Source organism: Artemia franciscana, chromosome 12 (assembly GCF_032884065.1).
Source record: "Artemia franciscana chromosome 12, ASM3288406v1, whole genome shotgun sequence".
Classification (NCBI taxonomy): Eukaryota; Metazoa; Arthropoda; class Branchiopoda; order Anostraca; family Artemiidae; genus Artemia; species Artemia franciscana.
Window position 1 is genome coordinate 28386104 of NC_088874.1, and position 24125 is coordinate 28410228.

General features: G+C 34.0%; 2 protein-coding genes across 3 annotated transcripts in view; one reads left to right on the forward strand and one right to left on the reverse strand.

Annotated features, from left to right (window-relative positions):
* Window positions 1-5520, reverse strand: part of LOC136033958 (nuclear speckle splicing regulatory protein 1-like) — a 29673-nt gene extending 24153 nt beyond the window's left edge. Inside the window, exon 1 of the mRNA XM_065714983.1 lies at window positions 5423-5520. Within this exon, the coding sequence (XP_065571055.1) occupies window positions 5423-5445 (23 nt within the window). The 5' untranslated portion in view covers window positions 5446-5520. The remainder of the gene's footprint in view (window positions 1-5422) is intronic.
* Window positions 5521-9550: 4030 nt separating this feature from the next.
* LOC136033955 (Y+L amino acid transporter 2-like) overlaps window positions 9551-24125 on the forward strand; it is a 75925-nt gene continuing 61350 nt past the window's right edge. Inside the window, exon 1 of one of the 2 annotated variants that reach the window (XM_065714981.1) lies at window positions 9551-9625. The gene's annotated coding sequence lies outside the window, so the exon portion shown is untranslated. Of the gene's footprint in view, window positions 9626-21288; window positions 21428-24125 lie in introns of those variants that run through there. The other variant, XM_065714980.1, reaches the window with a different exon arrangement.

The following is a 24125-nucleotide window of genomic DNA, read 5'->3' on the forward strand; positions in this document are numbered from 1 at the left end:
TTGATGTTGCTCCTTACTTTCAGCTGAAAACTTGTTTCTTTAAATTTAATTTAAGATTGTTTTTAAATGATACAGGAAAACCTGGCTCTCTCTCCATGAAAAATTCTGGAACTTGTGTATTAAATACCACTCACTCAAGTTCATGATGTGTAAAACGCAAGTACAAACCAGTTTCTTTGTTACTTTAGAAACAAATTTGGGTTATATATTTGTACATTAGGGGGGGGGGGGTAAAGTATAGCAGGTCTGAATGACAAAATATGTTAGGTACAATTATTCTGCATATTATGAAGTAAGAACTGTTTTCTCTAAATGACCTTGGAAAATCTTAATATTACAAAAGTAAAACATTCACAAACAAATCTACATCTCAAATGAGGCACAAGGAAAGTATGTGCTTACATATTATATTGATCACATAGGTACAGCCTGCCATCATTTGAAATCATATCTAGTGGAGTACATATGGCAAGCAGCAGTGATGGTAGAGCTCCCTTCAATGCAATTCTTACTCACATCAATGCATACTGGGAAGCCTGCTTCCCATAATAATCAGTTGTAATTTCCATAATTTTGTTATTAAAGTTTTATATTTTTGTCATATTTTGGTAAATTTCATTATGATTAACCTAACTTCAATTCTTGGGCATGGTCAATATATATGTAAGTACCAGAAAGTATTTTAAGCCCCATATTGTTACTTAATTCTGATATAGAATGTTTCTGGTTCAAAAAACTATTTCTTAAATTTGGGGGGGGGGGAGAACTTGATATGAGGGTACTTCCTTGTTATATAACACACACACAAGAAATTATATTGTAAAAATAAGACAATATCTGGTTTCATCGCCTTTATACCAGACAATTCGCTTCAGCTTGGTGTAGAAAATACATTGTAGCTATATTTTAATTAAATATTTAGTTGTTATTTTAGTTAGGTTGGTTTAGGTTATGTATTTAATATATACTATGCTTTCCCTCACCCACCCCCCTAATGTACAAATATACAGCCCAAATTTGCTACTAAAATATTATATTTTCATCATACTTTGGTATATTTCATTATGACTAACCAAACTTCAATTCTTGAATGTGTACTATATAACAAGGAAGTACCAATATGGGTTAAAATACTGCAGAGAATTTAGGACTTGTGATTTCTAAGCCTTAGAACCAAAGAAAAACCCAAAATTATGGTAAATTTTCCATTACTTAGCAAGACAGAAAATGATCATACTCCTGAATGCATCTTTATATGCTTCTCAAATAGCCTATTGTAATTGCTTCCTTTAGTAAATTAAATTTTAAAAAAAACTAGTTTTTTTAACTGAAAGTAAGGAGCGACATTAAAACTTAAAACAAACAGAAATTACTCCGTATATGAAATGGGTTTTCCCCTCTGCAATCCCTCACTCTTTATGCTAAAGTTTTTAATTGTTTTAAAAATTAGAATTGTAGCAAAGAGTCAAACTTTAGTGTAAAGAGCAAGGGATTGAAAATCCAATTCTTTTGATGTATCTTTTAGCATCAAAATTCCGATTTTTAGAGTTTCGTTTACTATTGAGCTGGGTCACTCCTTACTACAGTTTGTTACCACAAACTGTTTGATTCTGTTTTATTATTTTCGAAATTACTTCCAAGATTCTTTAAAAACAGCAAAACTTCTTTCAGCTAAACAGCAAAACAAACACATGTATGGCAGCTATACATACAGTTTTATAAACATCAGAAAAATTGGTATTGGCAAACAAGGTCCTTCATTTGATCAAGCACTCAGTGACAAGTTGCCAGCCAAAAGTAATCAAGAAGCTATACACAGTCCTTGTTCATCCCCATCTTGAGTTTGGCATGTCAGTTGCCAACCTGCACTTTAAGTGTGACATGGAGATACTTGAGAAGGTGCAGCATAGAGCAACAAAGCTCCATTTTTCCAAAAAACAAATCTCCTACAAGCAACAACTAAAAAAGCTTGACCTTCCTACCCTAATGTACCATAAAAATAGAGGAGATGTCATCCTAGCATTTAAGATGATGAAAAGTGATACAATTAATTGCATTTTCAATCACAGTGAATACACCAAAACACAAGGAAACCCCAAAAATGGGTCAAAATTATGCAAAAAGCATGAGAAGCTGAACTTCTAAGCCAATCATGTTGTTCCATTGTGGAACTCACTCAGCAGATCTACAGTATCTGCCAGGTCAGTTGACAGCTTCAAGATTGGTGTTGACCAAGATTGAACCAGGAAGTCAAGGGAGACACAGTATGATGAACCAGTATCATCCAGTAGTGTATAATAGCCCTCAAATGCATCATGCAAGCAATACATCTAGTAACACCCAACAATTTAACAGCTTCAGATGACAGCTTGACAGCTGGTCAGTTGACAGCTTCATGATTGGTGTTGACCAAGATTGAACCAGGAAGTCAAGGGAGACACAGTATGATGAACCAGTATCATCCAGTAGTGTATAATAGCCCTCAAATGCATCATGCAAGCAATACATCTAGTAACACCCAACAATTTAACCAAATTGCCCTGTACATATGTTAATAGATATGATTTTGATTCTATGTTTACCTGGCAACATCTATGGGTTCTTCAACCTTAGTTGCTACAAGATACAATTTAAGGTAAAATAACACTTAATATAAACAAAGTAGTCACTCATTTCTAACTCTTTGTCATCACTTTCTGATGCAGTAGGGGTGTCATTGCCTGGTGCACTAGGGGCTCTATTGATTCCCAAAGGCCTGTAACAAAAATTGCTGAGTTTTGACCCAATTTGCCCCTTCATAATTGATGGCTGTGCTATCTTCTGTCAGTTTTAGCTGCACTAAATATTTTGAGCAATGGATTATTCACTTTCATTTTCAGATGATATATTGCTAGTCATTACATTTTGAAAACCATTAAAAATAGACTGAGTCATTGTTATTTTGTTCATTATATATGCCAAAATGAATTTAAATAAGATCTAATCCACTTGGTATACATAAATATATAGGAAGTGGCTAAATTAGGGACCTAGTTTCATAATTTAACCTAGTTTTGGGTGAAGCTGTACTAAATAGGTATTCCCTGTTTAATTTGTTCTTGTTTCAGAACTAAGATACAGTGTAGACTTTGGTTATATTTAGGCTAAAAGCTAGGGAAAAAAATTCAGATAGAGAAATATCTTTTTCAATTGTTCTGATTTGTATATTACCAGTTATTAGAAAATAACAACAAAGCAAGCAACAACTTTTTCAGGACTCATAGTGTCTCACCATCAACAGTAATGTGCCAAAGCTGCAATACACCATGCAACTACTACACATCTGAAAATATGTGGAAATACTGCAAGAGCTATGCCATCCCAAAAACCAAAAAGAAAAGATTCTGCAAGTATTTGGTATCTTATTAAAAAAGGGAGTTTCTTCCATCAGGCCAGGATTAAGCCTAATCAAAACCTGATATTTATAAATTGCTTTCTGTTAGATTCTTATTTATGCAAAATTGTGAGCAAAAAGACCAACTTCATCATTTTTTTTATTGAAGCTGCAAAGCTCTATCCCCCTAGAGTCAATAGAGCCCCATAGAGCACCAGACAGTGACACCCCTACTGCATCAGAAAGTGACAATGAAGAGTTAGAAATAAGTGATTAGTTTGTTTAAATTAAGTAGTATTTATCTGATATTTATAAAACTATATATGCAGCTGCCATATATACTGTCATAAAGGGTTTGTTGTGTTTTTTTAACTGAAAGAAGTTTTGCTGTTTTTAAAGAAGCTTATAAGTAATCTTGAAAATAATTTGCAATAGAAATGAATGTCATATTTGAATTCAGGATGAAATTCTGTTGCTAGTGAAGTTTTTCCCAAAAAAATGAATAATTAGAACTGTTTAGTATTTTTCATATCAAATCACTGCTCAACAAGATTTAGTGTTTTTCAATTCAAATCAGAGATTTCAATAAAATTTAGCTTTTTTTCAAATCAAATTGTCATCATGATGTTTCTGTAAAAAAAAAGAAAGAAAATTAAAGAAACTTAAAACTTAGAAGTAGTTTTGAAAATAATTTGCAACAGAAATGAATTGGATGCAACATTTGGAATCAAGATGAAATTCTGACATTAGTAGAGATGCAAGTTTTTTTTCTATCTAATTAGCCAGTTAATATAAACCTTATCCAGTATTTCTATAAAGAAACACCATTTTTGGAGTCCTACTAGCCAGGTGGTAGGAATGTTATACTTGCAATACTGTATCCATAAGGGCAGGGGTTAAAGCCATGGTGTTACTGATAATTTTTCTTGGAAAAGCAGTCTATAAAATCACTATAAGCTGATCCAGAGTTGGCCCAGCTCCCAAGGGGTACCTAGAGAAATCAAGGGGAGAGGAGACAACAAGAAGCATTTGATAACTTTCCCCCAACCACACACTGTACTTCTGGCCAAAGGCAGAGAATCAAGAGATTGGTAGGCCCTACTTGAGCTATGTACATGGGCATTGTTTCAGGGGGGGGGGCAGTTGTCCCCTAACAATTTGGAGAAAATAAAGATTATATAGCCTATGCCCCTTGACTATGTAGATATGGACCCCTCTTGCTCTCCAATAAAAATTCTGAAGCTACTTCCCTGGCTATGCAGGGTAAAAAAAAAACAGTATCCAATTGAGCAAATTTATGTAGAATTAAAACCCTCAAACCTTGTTACCAAAGAGGAATTCAGAAGAATTGTATGTAGCCTATCAATGAATAGCTAAAATTCTAAGATATGCATCTATATGGTTATTACATAGGATCTCATAGATACAAGGATCTCTTTTTAGAAATACCAATTAGGCTATCCTATCCTATTTTGATGCATAGGCCTATATCTTTTCAGTGTTTCAGTTTTATTTGCATTCTAACAGAAAGCTCATTTTCTTCTGATTCTTAAAATGTAGCCTAACTTTTATTGCTTTATATTTATTCTATAGATCAGAAATATAAAATATAATTTTTCTTTTCAATTGCTAGTAAAAACAGAGACCACATTTTTAATTCATGCTGACAAATATGCCTTATATTGCATCATGCAGGGGTGGTCCAAAAACCCATCTATATTTTTCTGGAATGCCAAAGAAAAGTGGCCTTCCCAAAAAGAGGTCTTTTATCCTACACCATTGGTCAGCAGTAGGTCTATTGAAGTTTATATAAAAAAATAGATGCCAGAAATTCTGAAAGACCTTAAGATATTCTCAATGCTTACTAATCTCTTTTCTTAAATTGCAGTAATCCACTCCCCCCCCCCATTATGGCGACTATACAGTCAACTCTATATCCTAGGCTACATTTGTTTCTAGTCTATGTGATTTCTGTCCTGTAAAAAACCATGATTAGTTTATGTCATCCGCTACAAAGCAACTGCTTTGCATTATCACCATTAGACTTACTGCTTTGCATTATCACCAGGCATCTTAAAATAAGTAGAGAGCTTTTACTTGCCTACTATTGCAAAAATTTCTTCTTCTTGTTCAACATCTTCTGCATCAAGCAACATTTATGTTCAGCAGTGTTGCCAAAGGAACGAAACATATGTCAGACTTTCTTAAAAACAGACGCCAGAACCTTTGAAAATTGTGACTGCCTAAACGGTCAGCTCCTAAAGTGCTAAAATTGCCCAGACTTGATTGTTTCACAACAATTTTTGGTGCTACAGTCAAAAAATGTTTGCGTATGTCGCGGCGCAAGCCGTGACACAAGCATAACCCGCTAGGTGTAGATGAATTTGTCTTTAGGTCATTTTTTTTATTTTTTCTGCTTCTGATTCTTGTCTGCTTCTAAAACAAGTCAGATCCCGAAGCTTTAAACCATGCATGGAAGAACGGCGTAAGACCTGGCAGAACTTCGTTGCACATATGGCAAAAAATAGGACATAGTCTAGCACTAAATCTCTTATTTTTTCTGCTTCTGATTCTTGTCTGCTGCTAAAACAAGTCAGATCCCGAAGCTTTAAACCATGCATGGAAGAACGGCGTAAGACCTGGTAGAACTTCGTTGCACATATGGCAAAAAATAGGACATAGTCTAGCGCTAAATCTCAGAATTCAAAGAAGGGCATACTGGATGCAACTCTGAACTCCCAAAAATTAGAAACTCTCCATGAAGTAAGTTTTCTTTATTACAGTGTTCAATTGGGATAAGAAATCTTCCAAAAAACTACCAAATCTAGCGATACTGACACTGGTGAAATTGAAAGAATATAATGGTCACAAAATTAAGCCTTTGCTGGTTTTCAGTCTTCTTTTGTAGAACGACTTCTCAAACGTTGGGCAAAACGCCTCCTCAGCAAATCGCTCTGCATAGTTGCCTTTTCTTAAAAAAACAGTGGATTCCTAAGTGGAACTAGAGTCCTGCCTTGATTGAATGGGATTTGGCCTTCTCTTCCCCCTTTCCATCCTTCCCTCATCCTAAAGTGTTTCCTATTTTATAAATTTCGCTTTGACTCGAATCACAGCAAAGTTGAAATGATGTCTGATTGCTTCTCACCTTAATAATAGTTCGTGATTATGTACTTGCCAAATTCCCCTTTTTATCTATTGTCGTTTTTATTTTTTGGATTTACTGCAATGTTTTTGTAATTTAATTGTTAAGTTTACTGATTTGCCCTTTATCTTTGATGATTTTGCTTTTTTAATTTCTTTTTAATTTAAGTGTTTGACTTAATGTACTGTTTTGATTTTTTTTTTCTTAACTTTTACTGATATATAAAGCGAATTCGGCTCTATAGAGCTTGTGACAGTCTTTTGAAAATAAATATTATCTTATCTTATTTCTTCTACCCTAAATATTTAAAATCCAGCCAGAGAACTACAGTTCCTCTGAAAACAAAGCTATTGGCTAACTTTTGCTTGCATAAAGACTGGCTGAATTTTATCAGTCTAAAATTTGCTTTAGTCAAGGAACCACTGATAAAGGGCCCAAAGGCTTCCAGAAAAGCAGTAAGATGCAGAAAAATATATGTGAAACTGATAAGTTAGGAAACGAAAGAGGAGCAAAGCTGTGGCATTTACAAAATTCTCAAGTGGGCACACCCCAATAGAATCTTATCAATGATATCTTTAAAAAGTTTGCCACAGAGGTCTCTCGCCTAGCTCGGTACAACAAGAGGTCCACCATCACTAGCAGAGATGTTGAAACATCTGTGACAAAAATGCACTACAACAAGAGGTCCACCATCACAAAAAGAAGGTTCAAACAGCTGTAGGCATTTGATAGACCTGAAAAAGTCTGTTGTCTCAGGATAAGAGTATATATAGAAAAAAAAGCAAAGAAAACTTTAATTACAAAAATTGAAACATGAGTTAGAACTGAAACAATAAAATCTAGACAGATATTAAAAATTAACAATAAAATTTTCCAATTCAAGAAGTCTAATTTTTGATCATTTCCCCTGCCAAAAAAGAATTATTAGTATGCGTAATTTTGACAGTATATTTACAGATAGAAATAACGACAGTTGAAAAGAGACAAGAGCTTGAAATTGAAAATTGCAAAAAAATTATCTAGCTTACAGGATTAAATGAAGTAATGGATGCTTAGATTCACTTTGTTTAGTTAAAAGGTGAAACACTTGAAGCGTTATTTGAGACATATTTAGTTCGAAAGGAAATAGATAAACTTCAAAGGATTTTGGAGGGAAAAGTTAATTGCACAAACTAGAAATCTTATTTTATTACAACGGTAAGGGCACGCTTGGCCAAAGGCGTTTTTAAATATTTCTATAAACCTTCCGTATCTCTATAAGCCTCATCCAGGTCTTCGAACTCATAACAGGGTAAAAAATTGAAGTCCCTTAGCAACCCCTTTTTGTTTAGCGGCATCCATAACTCTTAATTTTCGCTTCTACCTGGTAACAGTTGGCATAACACCAATAATTAAATCACACACTACCATAAATGGTCTGATGTGTCGTCTACGACGACATAACATGTTTGAACTTAAATATTCTTACAAATTTTGCCAATAAGAGAGTGGGAAGTTTTGGTAACTCAGTCGGTATACGACAGGTAGGGAGACATCCAGCGGCTAAAAAACAGTATTTATGATGCTACGTCGGAAGTGTGTAAATTACTCGTGCTACGGTTACGCAGTAAAGATATACCAACATTAAAGTCACCCATAATGATAGACTTACTATATTTACGCGACAATATATCAATAAAATCCTGTAAAATTTCAGTATACCTTTTCGCGCTTCCACTTGGAGGACGGTAACCAAATACTTGAATATCAAAATATTTTTGTTTGTTTTAAATTTGATTTGCATAATTAATTTAAGCCTTACTCATTTTAAGACTTATTTGTTAATTTGTATTAGTACTTATTGTGTGTATTTGTTACGATTGTTTATGCAGCATCCAGAACTTCGGATTAATTACTTTTTTGAATGACAACTATGACCAGGGCTGCCAAACTGACACATTTTGTGTCATAATGACACAATTTGATGTTGCATGACACAATGACACATTCAGTCAAAATGATGACACAATCAACAAAAATGACACATTTTTCAATAAAAAATGACACAATCGACAAAAATGACACATTTTGTTTAGAAAAATGACACATTTTTTCATCCAAGTCTTGTTTTTTAAAAGAAAAGTAAAATTTCAATTTTATACCTCCATGAAAGCTACAAACTAATGAAAGGGAATAGCACTACCTAACGGTGGCAGTAGTTCACAAACAGTGCGGAATACAGGACAGATGCCATCACCATATTTAAAATTCAATCCACGCAAAGAAAACAGCCATATGCAGAAATTTCAAATCGAAATGTACGCTGAATATCTGATCTTAATAGGCTTTTTGATTGAGTATTTGATGTAGCCAACTGGTACGTACTTAATAGTAAAAAGTAAACAGCATGCAGTTTACCAAAGCTGTATGCATAAGTGACAACTCCCATTTTTAGGAGTACAGGAGAGGTATCCCACTTCGGACAAGATTACCAATTTCCAGAGATGTCTTTCCTTCAGAATAATCTCTCTGGCTTAAAAAGGCACCAACAAATATGACAAAAATACTACATTGAAGCTGGTTGAATGGCTTACATATTGAGTAAATAAAAAGCTTAACCAATAAAGCCGATTATGTATAGAGCCAATTACGATTATGACGTCATACAAAAAGTCTATTTTCAATTTACTGTCAGAATTGATTGTCCCTAAAACTTTTATAAATGTAAACTTGCCCCGTTGGCCGCTCAGACACAAATTCATTGTGTGTAACATTAACTTAATGGAATGTTTCTATTTCTTTCATGACGTCATAAAAAGGTCATGATCCCAAGATAATAGGATAAGGTTAAGTTTACTCCTTTTTGAACTGATTTGGAAAAGATTATATATTCAAAACTCTAAATAAAGATTTGACAATTAAATATGATACCACTTGTGGCAAAAAAAATGACACATTTTGTGACACATTATGGAATCTGAGATGACACAAAAAGCACATTTTTGGAAAAAATATGACACAATCCTTAAAAAAAAATTTGGCAGACCTGACTACGACAGCAAAAAATTCAATCTGAAGTAAGGTGTGGGTTTCGGACTATTTGTCATAAAGTTATTGATTTAATTTAACTGGTAGGTCAATGTTATAATTACAAATATAAAAGAGGGTATTATCAATGGAAATAAATTGATGACACAATATGAATGTGGTCTTAAGACAGGCTGTGGAGTTTTGTTATCTTGCATAAAAAATGGCTTAGCCTAAGGGTCAGGCATAGGCTATGAAGCAGCATGTTAACATAAGCCTTATGTTAAATGTTGGTGATTAAGGCTAGCCTGCAAAACTCTGGTTAAATATTTTATTTATACTTGATAGGCTAGTAGGGTAATAAGCTTATAGGCTATGGGCTTGGCCTAGTGTTTACATTCATATAATTTATTAAGAAATTGTAAACATCACTTGATGCCTGTTTTGAAATTCAGTAATTGATTCTGGGTAAATTTATTTTCAAGACCTACAATAAGGCTAGAAGACTCAAAACTGCCCATAATAACCAAAATCTTCTAAAACAGATTGTCTAGAAAGAACAAATGGTAAAATTCTAGTTAATTGACTTCTTGCTATCTTAGAAAGGGCTTAGGTTATGAAAATAAAACTTTCAGGGATGGGTCTACAGGCTAAAGTATGTCCTGGGGAGGTATTTTAAAGTACCTACCTCCACTCCTTCTCCCTCTTAGAGTGCCCTGAAATGGTAAAATTCTAGTTAATTGACTTCTTGCTATCTCAGAAAGGGTTTAGGTTAGGAAAATGAAACTTCCAGGGATGAATCTACAGACTAAAGTATGTCCTGGGAAGGTATTTTGAAGCAACTACCTCCATTGCTTCTCCCTCTAGAGGGCCCTGACCTTTGATGACCTTTAAAAATATGTGTGTTATAAAAATGAAACCTTGCAAAATAGATCTTCTGCTTAATTGAAGTACAACAAAATTGTTTTCAGCTTCATAACTTTGCTCAATTCCATTTTATAAGGTTTTAAAGATATGCAAATACATTTCCTAAATTTTGAAAAAAATATTGATATGGCTCAAAATCCTACTCAAATAACAGGAATTGCATTTTCAGAACTAAAGGCAAAGAAAAAGCAACTAGTAACTGAAAATTAAGGTAAAATGTTGTTTTGTCAGAATTTCAATAGGTATAGGGACCTGTCATGTAGGCAAATTTCAGGGCCCTCTAGAGGGAGAAGGAGTGGAGGTGGGTACTTTAAAATACCTTCCTAGGACATACTTTAGTCTGTAGACCAATCCCTGAAAGTTTCATTTTCCTAACCTAAACTCTTTCCAAGATTTCTGGTTGACCCTTCTCCTCCATGGAACAAACTAAAAATGCATAAAGTAGGCAGGGTTTTGAAGCCAAGGGAAAAGTTGGGGTTGTACAATATGAATGAAATTATATTTTAAATATGAATTCCAGTCATCACTGGTATTTTTTGTATAGTAGGAAGTTGAAAGATAATTAAAAAAAACTCATGCTTCTATTAATGGTAATATCCAAGATGGTTTACTTTCACTTTTGAGTTTAAATTAGCCAGCTGTTTCTGAACAATTGCAATAGTAGCTGTTGTGACATTGGCCTGTGACAAAATTTTAACTGGCAAATCAGAGCAATTAGTTAAGTATTATGAAAGATAGGGAATGCAATGTCCAATTATAGGTAACATTACCTATAGAGCAAAGCATATTAGTCCATGAGCCCTGTGGGCAGTGGGGCAAGGTCTGATTGGCTAAGCCTTGTTTGTTATGGTCATGATCTTTCATCATTGCAATGCTATTTTCTGCAGAAATTGCAGTTAGTCAAGGGCAAGCTTCTCTGGTGTTAGAAGTTCAATGGGAGGATATTTTAGTTTTTTTTTGTGTTTTTTTTTTATTTTTTGTTTTTTCAATTACTACACATAGCTAGATTCTGATGATTGCATGATGTTTTTATGTGATTATTCATTCATATTGCCCAACCCCAACATTTCCCTTGGCTTCAAAACCCTGCCCACTTTGTGCATTTATTATTAGTAGTGGTAAACTACTTACCACTAATAGAACTCTAGAAGCTACTGACTTTGATAATTATGTACAAAACTCCATTACAAATAAAGGGAAAAATGATCACTGTATCTTGCTCAATGCCTTTTATTATGCTCCTTCCAAATATAATAATCATTTCACCTGCAAATACATTCTTTCCCCCCTCTGATGTTCCCATGTTTAACCCTAGAGTGTAGTTTTGTGCAAAACAAAACAAAAAACACTTAAACAGCAAAAATTTGACTATAATATACAGCATCTTTTGATTAATAACAAAATCATGTTTATATTCATTGTTATCCACCTTTATAGCCTAAACCATTAAAATAATATTTAACAACTGATTTGACATTCTTTATAATCAATGTAGGCTAGGTGTATTGCTTTTGATGAGTCAAGGAACCTGTACAAAAACAATACAAAGTATCAACACATTCAAAATAATAGATAATACTAACAAAGGCTACATAAACAATCATCTGGAGGGGGTATTAAATATTTATTATTAGAGTTATTAGTAGTAGTAGTAGTAGTAGTGGTAAAGATTATAATGGTGCTATTCTTCTAGCATAATATGTTTTGCTTCTGCACTTTTTTAATTTTTACTCATTCTGATTTTTGACACCTTCTGATACTTGCTTTAGCATGTCTGCTAACTGTACAATTATTTGTTCTTTATTTTCATCTTGGACATGTTGGGATTCCTGCTATTGCTTGTAATTCTTGTTGTTGATTATCTTCTAACTGCATATTTCTTTGTTCTCTCAGTCATATATCTTCTGACTACATTTCTCTTTTCTTCTTTCTCATTTTGATTCATCCTGATCCTTATTGCTCCATGTTTTTTAACCACATGTATTTTTTGTATTTGAGTTTTTGTGATTCTTGCTGCCACTTGTCTTTTAACTGCATATTTCTATGTTCTTCAGTTTTGTTTTTTACTTTTTCTAATTGTCAGTTTTGCTAATATTCTAGTTACATTTCTCTTTGATCTTTGTTTTCATTTATCATTGCTTCAGACATTTTTTTCAGTGCCTTTTACCTTAGATGCTTGGATTGATCTTGTTACTTTTGATGGTCTAAGCTTTTCACTCATTGTACATTTACATTTCTCAGGTCATTCTCTTTATCTTGTCTCATTTGATGGTTCATTTTGAGCTAATGGTTTTGTCCCTTTCTGTTCTTTTTTTGTACTCATTTTGCGCTTACGGTAATTTATGTTTGTTTCCCCAAGATATTACTAACCTGCTGAAAATGCCCTTTAAATTTTACATCACCAAATATGGGCATATGAATTTACATATTTTTAAATTTTTCTTCTGTAAATGCTTTTAAAACAGTTAAAGTCTATGTGCCTTGTGTTTTCATTGTTGTTCAACATAATTGCTAAACTGTTTAGTCTATTCTGAAGTATTTTTGCTTTCAGGTAGTTTTTTCTTATTGATTTTAGCCTGGAAAATGATGCTTCTCCAGAAGCTATGCTTACTGCAATTATTAATAACATTTCACAATTTCAAAAATCAATGGTACATTTTGATGATGGTGCAGGGCCCTTTCAAATATGGGGCTCAATCATTCCATTTACCCTTTTTCTGGCCCTGCAAATAATATACTCAACATCTTCCTTGTTAAGTTATAAAGATGTTAGCTCTTTACTTTTCTCCTTCTGTCTCTTTTTTTTCTTTTCTTTTTTTTTGTGTTTGTGCTGTTGCATTGGTGATTTCTCTTTTCATGATAGTTACTTAAAGTATTTGAAGAAGGGAAATTGAATTTTCAGAATAAATCTGGAGCCTTAATGATTCTCTTAGAAGTTATTTTCAAGTATTTAACTGCATTCCTTCCACCTCTAGGAGCTACTGACTTTGATAATTATATACAAAACTCCATTACAAATAAAGGGAAAAATGATCACTGTATCTTGCTCAATGCCTTTTATTATGCTCCTTCCAAATATAATAATCATTTCACCTGCAAATACATTCTTTCCCCCCTCTGATGTTCCCATGTTTAACCCTAGAGTGTAGTTTTGTGCAAAACAAAACAAAAAACACTTAAACAGCAAAAATTTGACTATAATATACAGCATCTTTTGATTAATAACAAAATCATGTTTATAGTCATTGTTATCCACCTTTATAGCCTAACCCATTTAAACAATCCTTAACAACTGATTCAATATTCTTTATAATCAATGTAGGCTAGGTGTATTGCTTTTGATGAGTCAAGGAACCTGTACACAAACAATACAAAGTATCAACACATTCAAAATAATAGATAATACTAACAAGGGCTACATAAACAATCATCAACAATCATCTACATAAACAATCATGGAGGGGTTAAGATAGACTTATTTGTGATCAAAGAAGAAACCATAGCTAATATTAACCAGAATTGGAACTGCCATTTGTAGCTGAATCAGGAATGGTAGGATGAACTGGAGTAAGTCCAACCTTTTATTGATTTTAATTTTGAGTCTCTGATTTCTTACTCTCAACATGTTGTTTGAACTTGTCTGGATCAAACTTTGCCTTGTCAATCATGTCATGGTTGCATGGAATAATGGGATCATAAATTTCTATCACTAGAAGTGGTTTTGAATCAGTGAAGGAATGAGTCAAGCCTTCCAGATCTGACATAAAATCTTCATGAGTCCTTATTATGAGCTCATTCCCAGTTCACACGCTTCTCTTCACAGGATTATTTCAACCTTTTGAAAATAACCCTGTCAAGGGGCTGCTGAACAAAGGATGCATGGGCTGGCAGCTAGAAGATGGTAATGTTCTTTTCTGAAGCCTGCTTCACTAGAGCCAAGGATAAATGTGAGCCATGGCCATGATGAAAAAGTATTTTTTCTTTCACCTGAGGCAGGAAAAAATCTCTAAACTAGTTATAGAAGAGTTTTGCTGTCATCCATCCTTTATTAATAGCTAAATAATATATATCTAGATGGTCTTTACTGGGTAACCATAAACTCCGAGTGTTTTTCTGAGAAAACCACTAACTGTGGGCAGCTCCTCACCTGATGCAAATATATTTGAGAAAAGCTCAAAACATTGTTGAATTATAGTAACAATAGGGAACTTGTGTAGATTTTGAGATGTCAGGGGGGGGGATGGGATTAAAGGCCCATGGGACCAGAACTCCCCCATTGTTCACATTCCTGATATGTCTTGTTTGATTTTAGATGTAGTTTGTATTTATCATAATATTTGCCAGTTTTAGATTTTTGATATGATAACAATTTAATATACTAACAATAACAAAGCATACAGTTTACAGCAGACCCATCATCGCAACCTAGAATTATTAACATGGTGAATTGTTGACAAATACACTTTGCTGAAATCTAGGCTAGAACTGCAAAAGACTAGCCACCTGTATACACAGGGTACATCCAACCCGCATGTCGGCATTCATCCTGTACAGGATAAGTCTGACTTGTCAGAGTTACCCCAAACAGGGGTTTTCCTGGAGTAAGTCCAACACCCCCTGTATCTTTTGACTGGCTTGAGAATTAAATACTAATAAAGCACAGTAAATGCATTAACTGTCCTAACTCATCAGCTGTAAGAATAATTCTATCCTCTCTCTATTTTGCTAAACTGTCATTTAAGAGTTACTACCAACTTTGTGGCCAGCAAATATACCTTTTCCAAAATTCCTTCAGTACAAATGGAATTGAAAATGGTGACATTACTGAACACTATTTTCAAGTATCAAGCCACAGGAGAAAGATGAAGTACAGAACAACAGACTCTTCTTATCAGTGATCCAGATAAGATGGGATGTTGGAACTACTCCTGTGTTGTATTATCCCCTGTTCACTCTAGCTATTATTTTGATTAGTCCCAGTTATAATTTGTCATTTTGGGAAAAATTTGTAGGAGATTCAAAAATGGTGTTAGGTTGAAACAAAAGTATACTGTTGGATTCTCCATTACGAAAAAACCCATACAGAAAACTTGCATTAAATTCTAAAAGATTTAAAATTCTGAATTCTTAAAATTTCTTAATAAATTCTTAAAGTCTTTAAATTCTTTAAAATAAAACCTGGTATACATTCAGATACCCAGCAAGTACAAAATGGACATAAAATTGATTATCCCCAAGTAATAGCAAATTCCCTTAGTGATCAATTTGTCTCTGTTTTCACACCCATTGACAGTGCTATATTCCCTGCTCCCCCTTCTCCCAACTCTGACATCTAAGTGTAGGGTCATGGGCGCCAAAAAGCTTAATTTCAGGGGGGGGGATTACCTGGTCTAATCAGTACTTCCAAAGTTGTATAAAATAATCTCAAAACCAAAATATAAAATATCAGGCCAGGAGGTCTGGAACCCCCTCCCCTCCCATATGGACACCCATTTGTAATGCCACCTGTTACTCTCAGTAGAGTAGACTTGGAAACCCGCCTTAAAAGCCTGAACCCAAATAAATCAGTTGGGCTAGATGGCATTCATCATCAACTTCTAAAAGTGGCACAAGCTGAACTGTCTCGTCCATTTACCCAGCTTTTCCAGAAGTATCTATATTTAGAATGTATACCTTCAGACTTGAAAATATCATATATTATCCCTGCACACAAAGGTATTGCCAGCGATCAGACAGTCGACTACCAACCAGTCAGTATCACCTCAGCTGTTGGAAAAATGCTTTAAATGATTATTCAACAGTCATTCAGCATCTGACTCAAGGTGAGCTGTTGTCCCTGTGCCAACATGGTTTCTGTTTTGCTCAATCTGTTGATACCAACCTTATTGATGTGTATGAATATGTCACCAAACTTATAGACTAGGGTTTTCCAGTAGACATGATTTTGGTGGACTTTGCAAAAGCATTTGATAAGATATGTCATAGGAGACTGCTTATAAAGCTAGAAGCTATTGATATTAATGCATAAACCATGGACAGTGTGATGTTTTTCCTGAGTAATAGGAAACAAGTTGAAAATTGTTTGGGGAAAATATTTGTCTCTGATGTTGGGGAAGTGAGAAGTGGAGTTTTCCAGGGCACAGTTCTGGGTGCAACTTTATTAAATGTTTTCATTAATGCTGCACCTTCTAACATCAAGAATAAATAAGCCTTTGTGCAGATGCTTCAAAAGTAATTGGCTCTAAAGCAATAGAAACCATTCAAGCAGACCTGGAGTGATTTACTTGCCTGACAGACTTGGAAGCTGGAGTTCAATGTCCAGAAATGCGAAGTAATCCTCTTTGGTAAAAAAAAAAAAAAAAAAAAAAAAAAAAAAAAAAAAAAAAAAAAAAAAAAAAAAAAAAAAATTAAGACACTAATACTCAGTGGAGTCAGTGGACAGAACAAGGCGTACGATTGTCAGTAGTCATGCCAAAGGAGATATGGGTTTATTAGTTGATGAAGAGTTAAAGTTTAGTTCAAATGCTCAGACTCCTGCTGCAAAGGCTAGTCAGATTCTTAGTATATTTAAGAGAACTTTCAGTAGTTGTTCCTCTCTCAGTTGTTTTAAAGTTTTTTTAATGTTTAATTTGGGCTAAGCTAGAGTATGGTATGTGCATTGTCAGCCCAAAAAATAAATCATCAATAAACTCTAGAATCAGTTTAGAGGTGTACAACTAAATGCATCAGAGGTCACTATGATATCTTTAATCCTTCTTTGATTAAAAAATCGGATTTACCCACCCTGGCTTACCATCAAAAGAGTTCTTTGGTATGATTATGACATTCAAGCTGCTCAACCATTAAAAGTGTATCCCAAACATCTTTCAACTGGATAATTATTCAAGAACAAGAAGACTCTATCAAAAATTAGACTTATCATCTGAGTCCTAGAAATAAAGGAAATGTAAAGAGCTTTATAACACCTTCCTAGGTATATTTTAAGCCAATCATTTATTCCTGAAAGTTTCTAGTCTAGCTATTTTCAATACCCTTAGCTAGAACTTTGCTAGCTGGTCATTTAAGGTTTGCTGTTGGGCAGGAATTTCTAAATTCAATGTTCTTTCCAAATAATTTTTGCTGCTGTTATAATAATATCACACTCCCTTCCCTCCCCCTAATGGAAGGAGTGGCATACTGCTACATAAAAAGTTTGCTGATTATTTTTTATCAAATTGGCTTTATTTGACATTATTGACAAGTTTTTGATGAAAAACAAACACCTAAGATAACCTAGGCTATCAATAAAAGTAAACGTAAACATCTAATCACTGACAACACTCGATGAAGGCCATTTTGTTTGAAATAGTCTAAAGGTCAAATAACTATGCCTCTGGGGATAACCTTCTTAACTCCTTTGGAAAGGTTTGTATGCTTTGTAAGTTGCCCATTGCTTACACATAGAGTTTTAATTGGGGAAGGGGAGCATGTTTGATCTTTGGTCTCCACAAAAGCTTAAGGTTTTAAGATAACGCTTTCAGGAAATGTTGAGGGATTTTTTGAACAAAATTAAAACACACTATGTGTATGCTGTTTGTCAAAAGGATGAAGCATATAGTATGGTTGCCGTGGCAAAAACAGTTTCTCTCTTATAATAGAAATAATAGCTTATTCGAAAAATCATGCTTTAGTTTGATTCACTAAATGAGCTGCTTGTCTTGCAGAGTTATTTTATAAAAGTAAAACCATGATGTAATGAACGGGGGTATAGGAGGCATTAGCCCTCCTCATATTTAGGATGACTTAGAGTATCGTATTTAAAACAAAACAACAAGCTCTTCAAATAAAAATAGAGAGGAACATTAACATTGTAAACAAACAGAAACTGTTCTGTATATAAGGGGGGGGGGGCTCACAGCTTAGATACCAATACAGTTATGAAAAATCCTATCTTGCCCATGAGAAGCTTTTGGTACAGAACTATGAACTTGGCGCCTCCTCCAAGCCCGCGCTCCTACGCGTAGATCATACTACAACACCATAGGCGGGAACGTCTCCAGCTGCTTGCATCGCTACCGCGCAGTGTGTCCCAAAAATAAATCGAGTTTTCATAGCTGTATATTGGTATGTAAGCTGTGTTATAGTTAAAACTGTTTGCCCTTAACGTTTACAGTACGACTCCTCAGGAACTAGAGTAATGGAATGGGACAAAAAGTATTAGCCTCTAGACTGAGGGCAATGGGCAACTTACAAAGCATACAGCCCATGGCCAATGAGCTAGGAGAGTCATCCCCAGAGGCATAGTTATTTGACTTTTAGACTATTTAAAAAAAAATGGCCTTCATAGAGTTTTGTCTGTGATTAGATTTTTACATTTACTTTTATTGTATGGAATTTTAAAGATTTCTATATTTTTCATTTCACATTTGTAATATGATTATAATTCCCACCTCGTTTAGAGCAAAAACATATTTGTATATTAATCAATTTACTTCTCTTTTCAACAAAGGAAAGCTACAACAGAAATTAAAGCAAGGGGGCTTCAATTTCCTACATAGGGTTTGAAATCTATTTTGTACTGCTTCAAGTCCTTTGCTTCAGCTCTACCCGCCTTTGGCCCCCCTATATTGGTTTGTTTTTTGTCTTGCCCCATTTTTCTCTTCTATTTAATCTGCTATCCCTTTTTTTTGCCAAGTTTTTGTTTTGTTTGCTGAAGTTTAGGAATATTAAAGAATAGAATTCTCCCTAAGGTTTATGAAATAATTCTGTTTTAAGGATTAAACATTAGATCAATGCCTACTACCATGATAGAGAACCTTTCATTAGCTCTATATTTGTCTACAAAACATATCTAAGTGAAGTTAATTATTTGTAAATCATACTTTCTAAATTTTTAGCATCTGTTTGTTTGTAAACAAACAGTAGCATAAACTGTTTGTTTTAAAAACAGCTATCTTTCTGTTTTTTTTTCTTTACAAAAATCACCCAAACTTAATTTCAATTAAAAACTTCTCAATTTTAAGGTGATTATGATTCGTTTAAAGTTATACTTTTGAAAAAAATTGAAAATTAGTCTTGAAAAAACATTTTTCAAACAAAAGTACAGAGCGACAATGCGGAAGGATCTCCCCTCTTCACCTAAAGCTCTTCCCAGTAAAGTTTTATAATCATTTGAATATAACAAATGTAGTTAATGGGCAAATGAAGGTCTTTTTATTTAAAAATTGGTTATCAAAATATTTGAACTGCAAACTTTATTGATATGCATAAGTTTAAACCAATTTATTCCAAGAAATTCCATAAATTTCGATTATTAAACATTTAAACCAAGAAATTCCATAAATTTAGAAGAGACAACAAACTTTCTTTTTTTAGGAAAAAAGTGAATTTAAAAAGGATGTGAGCAGTGGGATCAATTGGGGGAGTATTTTTCGCCGTCTTGATTCTTTTGCCCCTAGAAATATCTTTTCTTGGAATTTCCTTGTAAAATGCCTTTTCGAAGACATTTTTAATGAAAAACTGAGAAAACCGCAAAATTACCCCCTAATATTTTGAAAATCACTTTGTCCCCTCCCTATATCTTTCTGAATTGACGCTACTGTGTTTGTAGTAGGGATTTTAAAATGGGGATTGAGGTTTAAAGTCCACTATGGTTTAGTTTGTTAAATTGTCGAGATAAGATTTGCCCCATTCCATTAAATGTCATAAATTGTAATAATTGTCACTTTGATCGAATATTGTAACTTTGATCCTGAAACGATTGTAAATCTTTCTTTGTGTATTACAGAGAATTAATCTTTGGACATTACCCGCTTCGACTGAAGGCCCCCGCCACATGCAAGTGCACTCCAGTTACAAAAATTCTCGAACATTGAACTGTCCTAATTTGCGTTTGTATGAGGGTTTTAGGAAAGTGTGGGTAAATCCTAAAAACTGCAAAGTTCCAAGGGGATGGCTGTGATTCTAAACCCCCTTGTGTATATGGCGAGTATACCGGACCAGCCAAAATGTTAATACGATTCTTCTGGGGTGCTCCATTTTTTGTTTTTAGTCAATTTTAAGTGATGGTACTACTAATTTTTATTAATCTTTTTATTAATATTTTTACTAATTTTGATGCTCCAGGTCTAAACCTTATTTATCTTTTTTCCTTTTTTTTTGCAAACATAAATATATTTTTGTGCGATAAAGAAGAAATAGAAGAAGAAAATACAGGTTGTTTGTTTGGAAAATTGTGTTTTTTGAATATATATTTTTTTTTAAGGAACGGAATGGCAAAAGAGAATTAAATCGTGACTTTCTTGAAATTTTAATTTGTGCCATTACCATAAAGCAGTGTTAGTAAATTTCATAATTAGCTAAGTGAGGGAGGAAATAACCCGCTAATGGAGGGAGACAGGCCAGTTATTTGCAATATTCTCCAGGGGCAGAAATGCCAAAAATGTTGGGTGAAACACATTCTCAGAATCTAGAGGTGGCTTTTTAATGTTTAAATCGATTTTTAATGAAAACACCAAAAAAGATATATTCTAATAACAATACCCAAAAAAATCTTTTTTAAAATCTAGGTTGGCAATCATCCCCTCCCACATTGAAGCCCCTGCTCGTCTTACCCTTTAACCGAGGAAAACTTCGTAAAATTCTGAAAGAATAACAGCTCTTGGAAAACGAAGCTTCTTCAGAAAAATTTTGTATACTTGTTCCTTTTGGGGGTACTGCGTCAGGAATATGCCTATTATAAGACTTATACCGGAAGTCTCTGTTCTCTTTTCCACCTAAATAGATCAGTAGTATTATTACAAATTACCTTGTCTGTCTGAATGGTGGGCGCTGACGCGGAGAAACTGGCTGATGCAACTGCTAAGAATTTGTAAGGAGACAGAACTAGCATGTTTCAAATTTAAATTCGCATTCAAAGCAATACATTGATATTAGTAACAAAAATCGTATACTATTTGTTTGTGTGTTAGCATATATCGTTTGACAGATTGTTTATTTCGGTAAGTTTATTTCGGTAATTCTAGTTGATTGACTTCTGGCTATCTCAGAAAGGGGTTAGGTTAGGAAAATGAAACTTTCAGGGATGAGTCTAAAGGCTAAAGTATGTCCCGGGAAGGTACTTTGCAGTACCCTCCTCTGCTCCTTCTCCTTCTAGAGGGCCCTGACCTTTGATGATCTTTAAAAATATGTGTTTAAAAGTGAAACCTTGCAAAATAAATATTCTGCTTGAATGAAGTCCAACTAAATTATTTTCAGCTTCACGACTTTGCTCAGTCCCAGTTTATAAGGTTTCAAAGATATGACAATACGATTCCTAAATTTTGCAAAAAAAAACCATTGACATGGCTCAGAATTCTACTCAAATAACAGGAATTGCATTTTCTTAACTAAAGACAGAGAAAAAGCAACTGGTAACTGAAAATTAAGGTAAAATGTTGTTTTGTCAAAATTTCAATAGGTATAGAGACATGTCATGTAGGCAAATTTCAGGGCCCTCTAGAGGGAGAAGGAGTGGAGGTGGGTACTTCAAAATACCTTCCCGGGACATAATTTAACCTGTAGACTCATCCCTAAAGTTTCATTTTCCTAACCTAACCCCTTTCCAAGATAGCCAAAAGTCAATCAACTAGAATTTTACCGTTTATTTTCATTGATGATAGTGATTTTAGGAAGATTGCAGCTAAGATTACTTAGGGCTTTGGATTTGAAGAACATAGCCTACTTTAGAGCTTATGTCCATTTTTTGAAAGAGTTAAACTTCTTTCTATGGTACTTACACAAAAAGTAATTTTGAAGGCTTAAAGTTTGAATAGAAAAAATAAAAGCTATACATGCGGATTATTTGAAACAAAAAATAGATTATAAAAAAATAGAAAAAAAATTATGGAGGAGGATTGTAAAATTCTGGCATTTCGGGGTGGTTCATGTTTCTTCCATATTTGTCCGCTGGGTGAAGGTTGCTATTGAGATTATGGGCTATTGAGAAGGAAGCATGTTAAGAAAACTATTCTTACTTCATAATATGCAGAATAATTGTAGCTAGCCTATCATATTTTACATACAGCTTCGTTTAATAATTCACCCCCAATCCCCCCAATGTTTAAATATAGCCGAAGCTAGGCTATGTATTCCCATGTATTCTCCCAATGCGTCTCTCGTGTATTAATCCACGTACCCATTAATTGGTTCAACTTTAACGAAACCAAGAAACGGAAAAACAAGAGTGATGGGTTGCAGAATACATAGGAAATATATAATTTGGGCCTTATATTTACAGATAAGGGGAAGGGGGCAGGGGTAAAGTGTTGTGGGGTTGCATGCAAACTTGACATGTTTACTTCTCAGTAGCCCTTAGCGTAGACATTTTCTACCTGCTGCCTGTTAAAAAGAAGAAAAAAGGACGGCTAGAGGCTAAATTACAATTTATTCTGATTTTCTTTAATAGACATGTACAGATGATTCGAACAGCGAAAAAAAAAATCAAAAAAATAATTAATCCGGAATATTAATTCTCTGCGGGTAATTTAATTATTTAGACCTAGGTCTTGCCATGAAACTTTCCGGTTTTAAAGAATTTTCTAGTAGATTTACTAGCTTACCGTCAATAAGCAAAGGCCTATATTAAATTTAATGCAAAAAATTCCGTGTTACTACCTAGGTATACAAATCGAATATTGTGTAGTTTAGGCCTTCTAGTGGGAGGGGGGAGTTGAAGCCTTTCCCTCTTTCTCACTCTATGAGTGCTATTTATTTCAGAATTCAAGTTCCTCCAAAAACGCAGCTTAAATTGGCAGGTCATAACCCAGGACAGAGATATGGTTCCATAGTCTTCACTACTGTAGGGCCAGGCATCAGAACTTCGCAGATACAGTCAAATTGTATTTATTTAGAATACAAATATTTTATGCATTCCTGTGTTTTGGACTATAATTTCTAGAACTCGAGTGTTTGTTCAATAATTTTCCTAGTGAAAGCGCGACTGTATAGATCTTCAGAGGAATTTTTAAAAATTTTAAGAGGGTATATTAAAGGCCATAATATTCATAGGCGTGTAAATATTTTTCTCTTTAGCCTTGTTTATCTTTCTAATGCTCCATTCACAATAAGATTTTACTAATAGGCCTACCGATATTTCGCTAGCACTAATATAAGCCAATTAAAAATTTTCATAGGATTTTTGAGCAAACCAGACAATTCTATGAAAAATCTGATTGATTCAAATTATTGGTAGTCAAATCTCGATATTTGTAGAATATCATTTGAATGTGCCTTTAGAATAATTATTTTTATATTGGGTACTTGTCTGTTGAACGAAGTACGCCCAAGAAGTGAAGTTAGGTTAATCCTAATGAAATATATCAAAACATGATGATGATATAATACTGTAGAAACAAAATTATGGAAATTACGTAAAAAATTGTGGAAAGCAGGCCACGTAGAACGCATTACGCGTTCTACCTATAAATACCTAACCCCTAACCACCTTTTTATATTAAGGTACGACGCACTCTCAAGGAATCTTCCTATACCTCCCATGTTAAACATTTGGAGTTTGCCTGACGTTCCTGAATTAGTGATTTCGGCGGTTTTATGTCATTAGAAATAGAAAAATCTGGTGCATATTTTGATCTAATCAAATCTTAAAGCCGACAATTATTTTTTTTTATAATTCCAAAATAATTATAAAACATGTTTCGG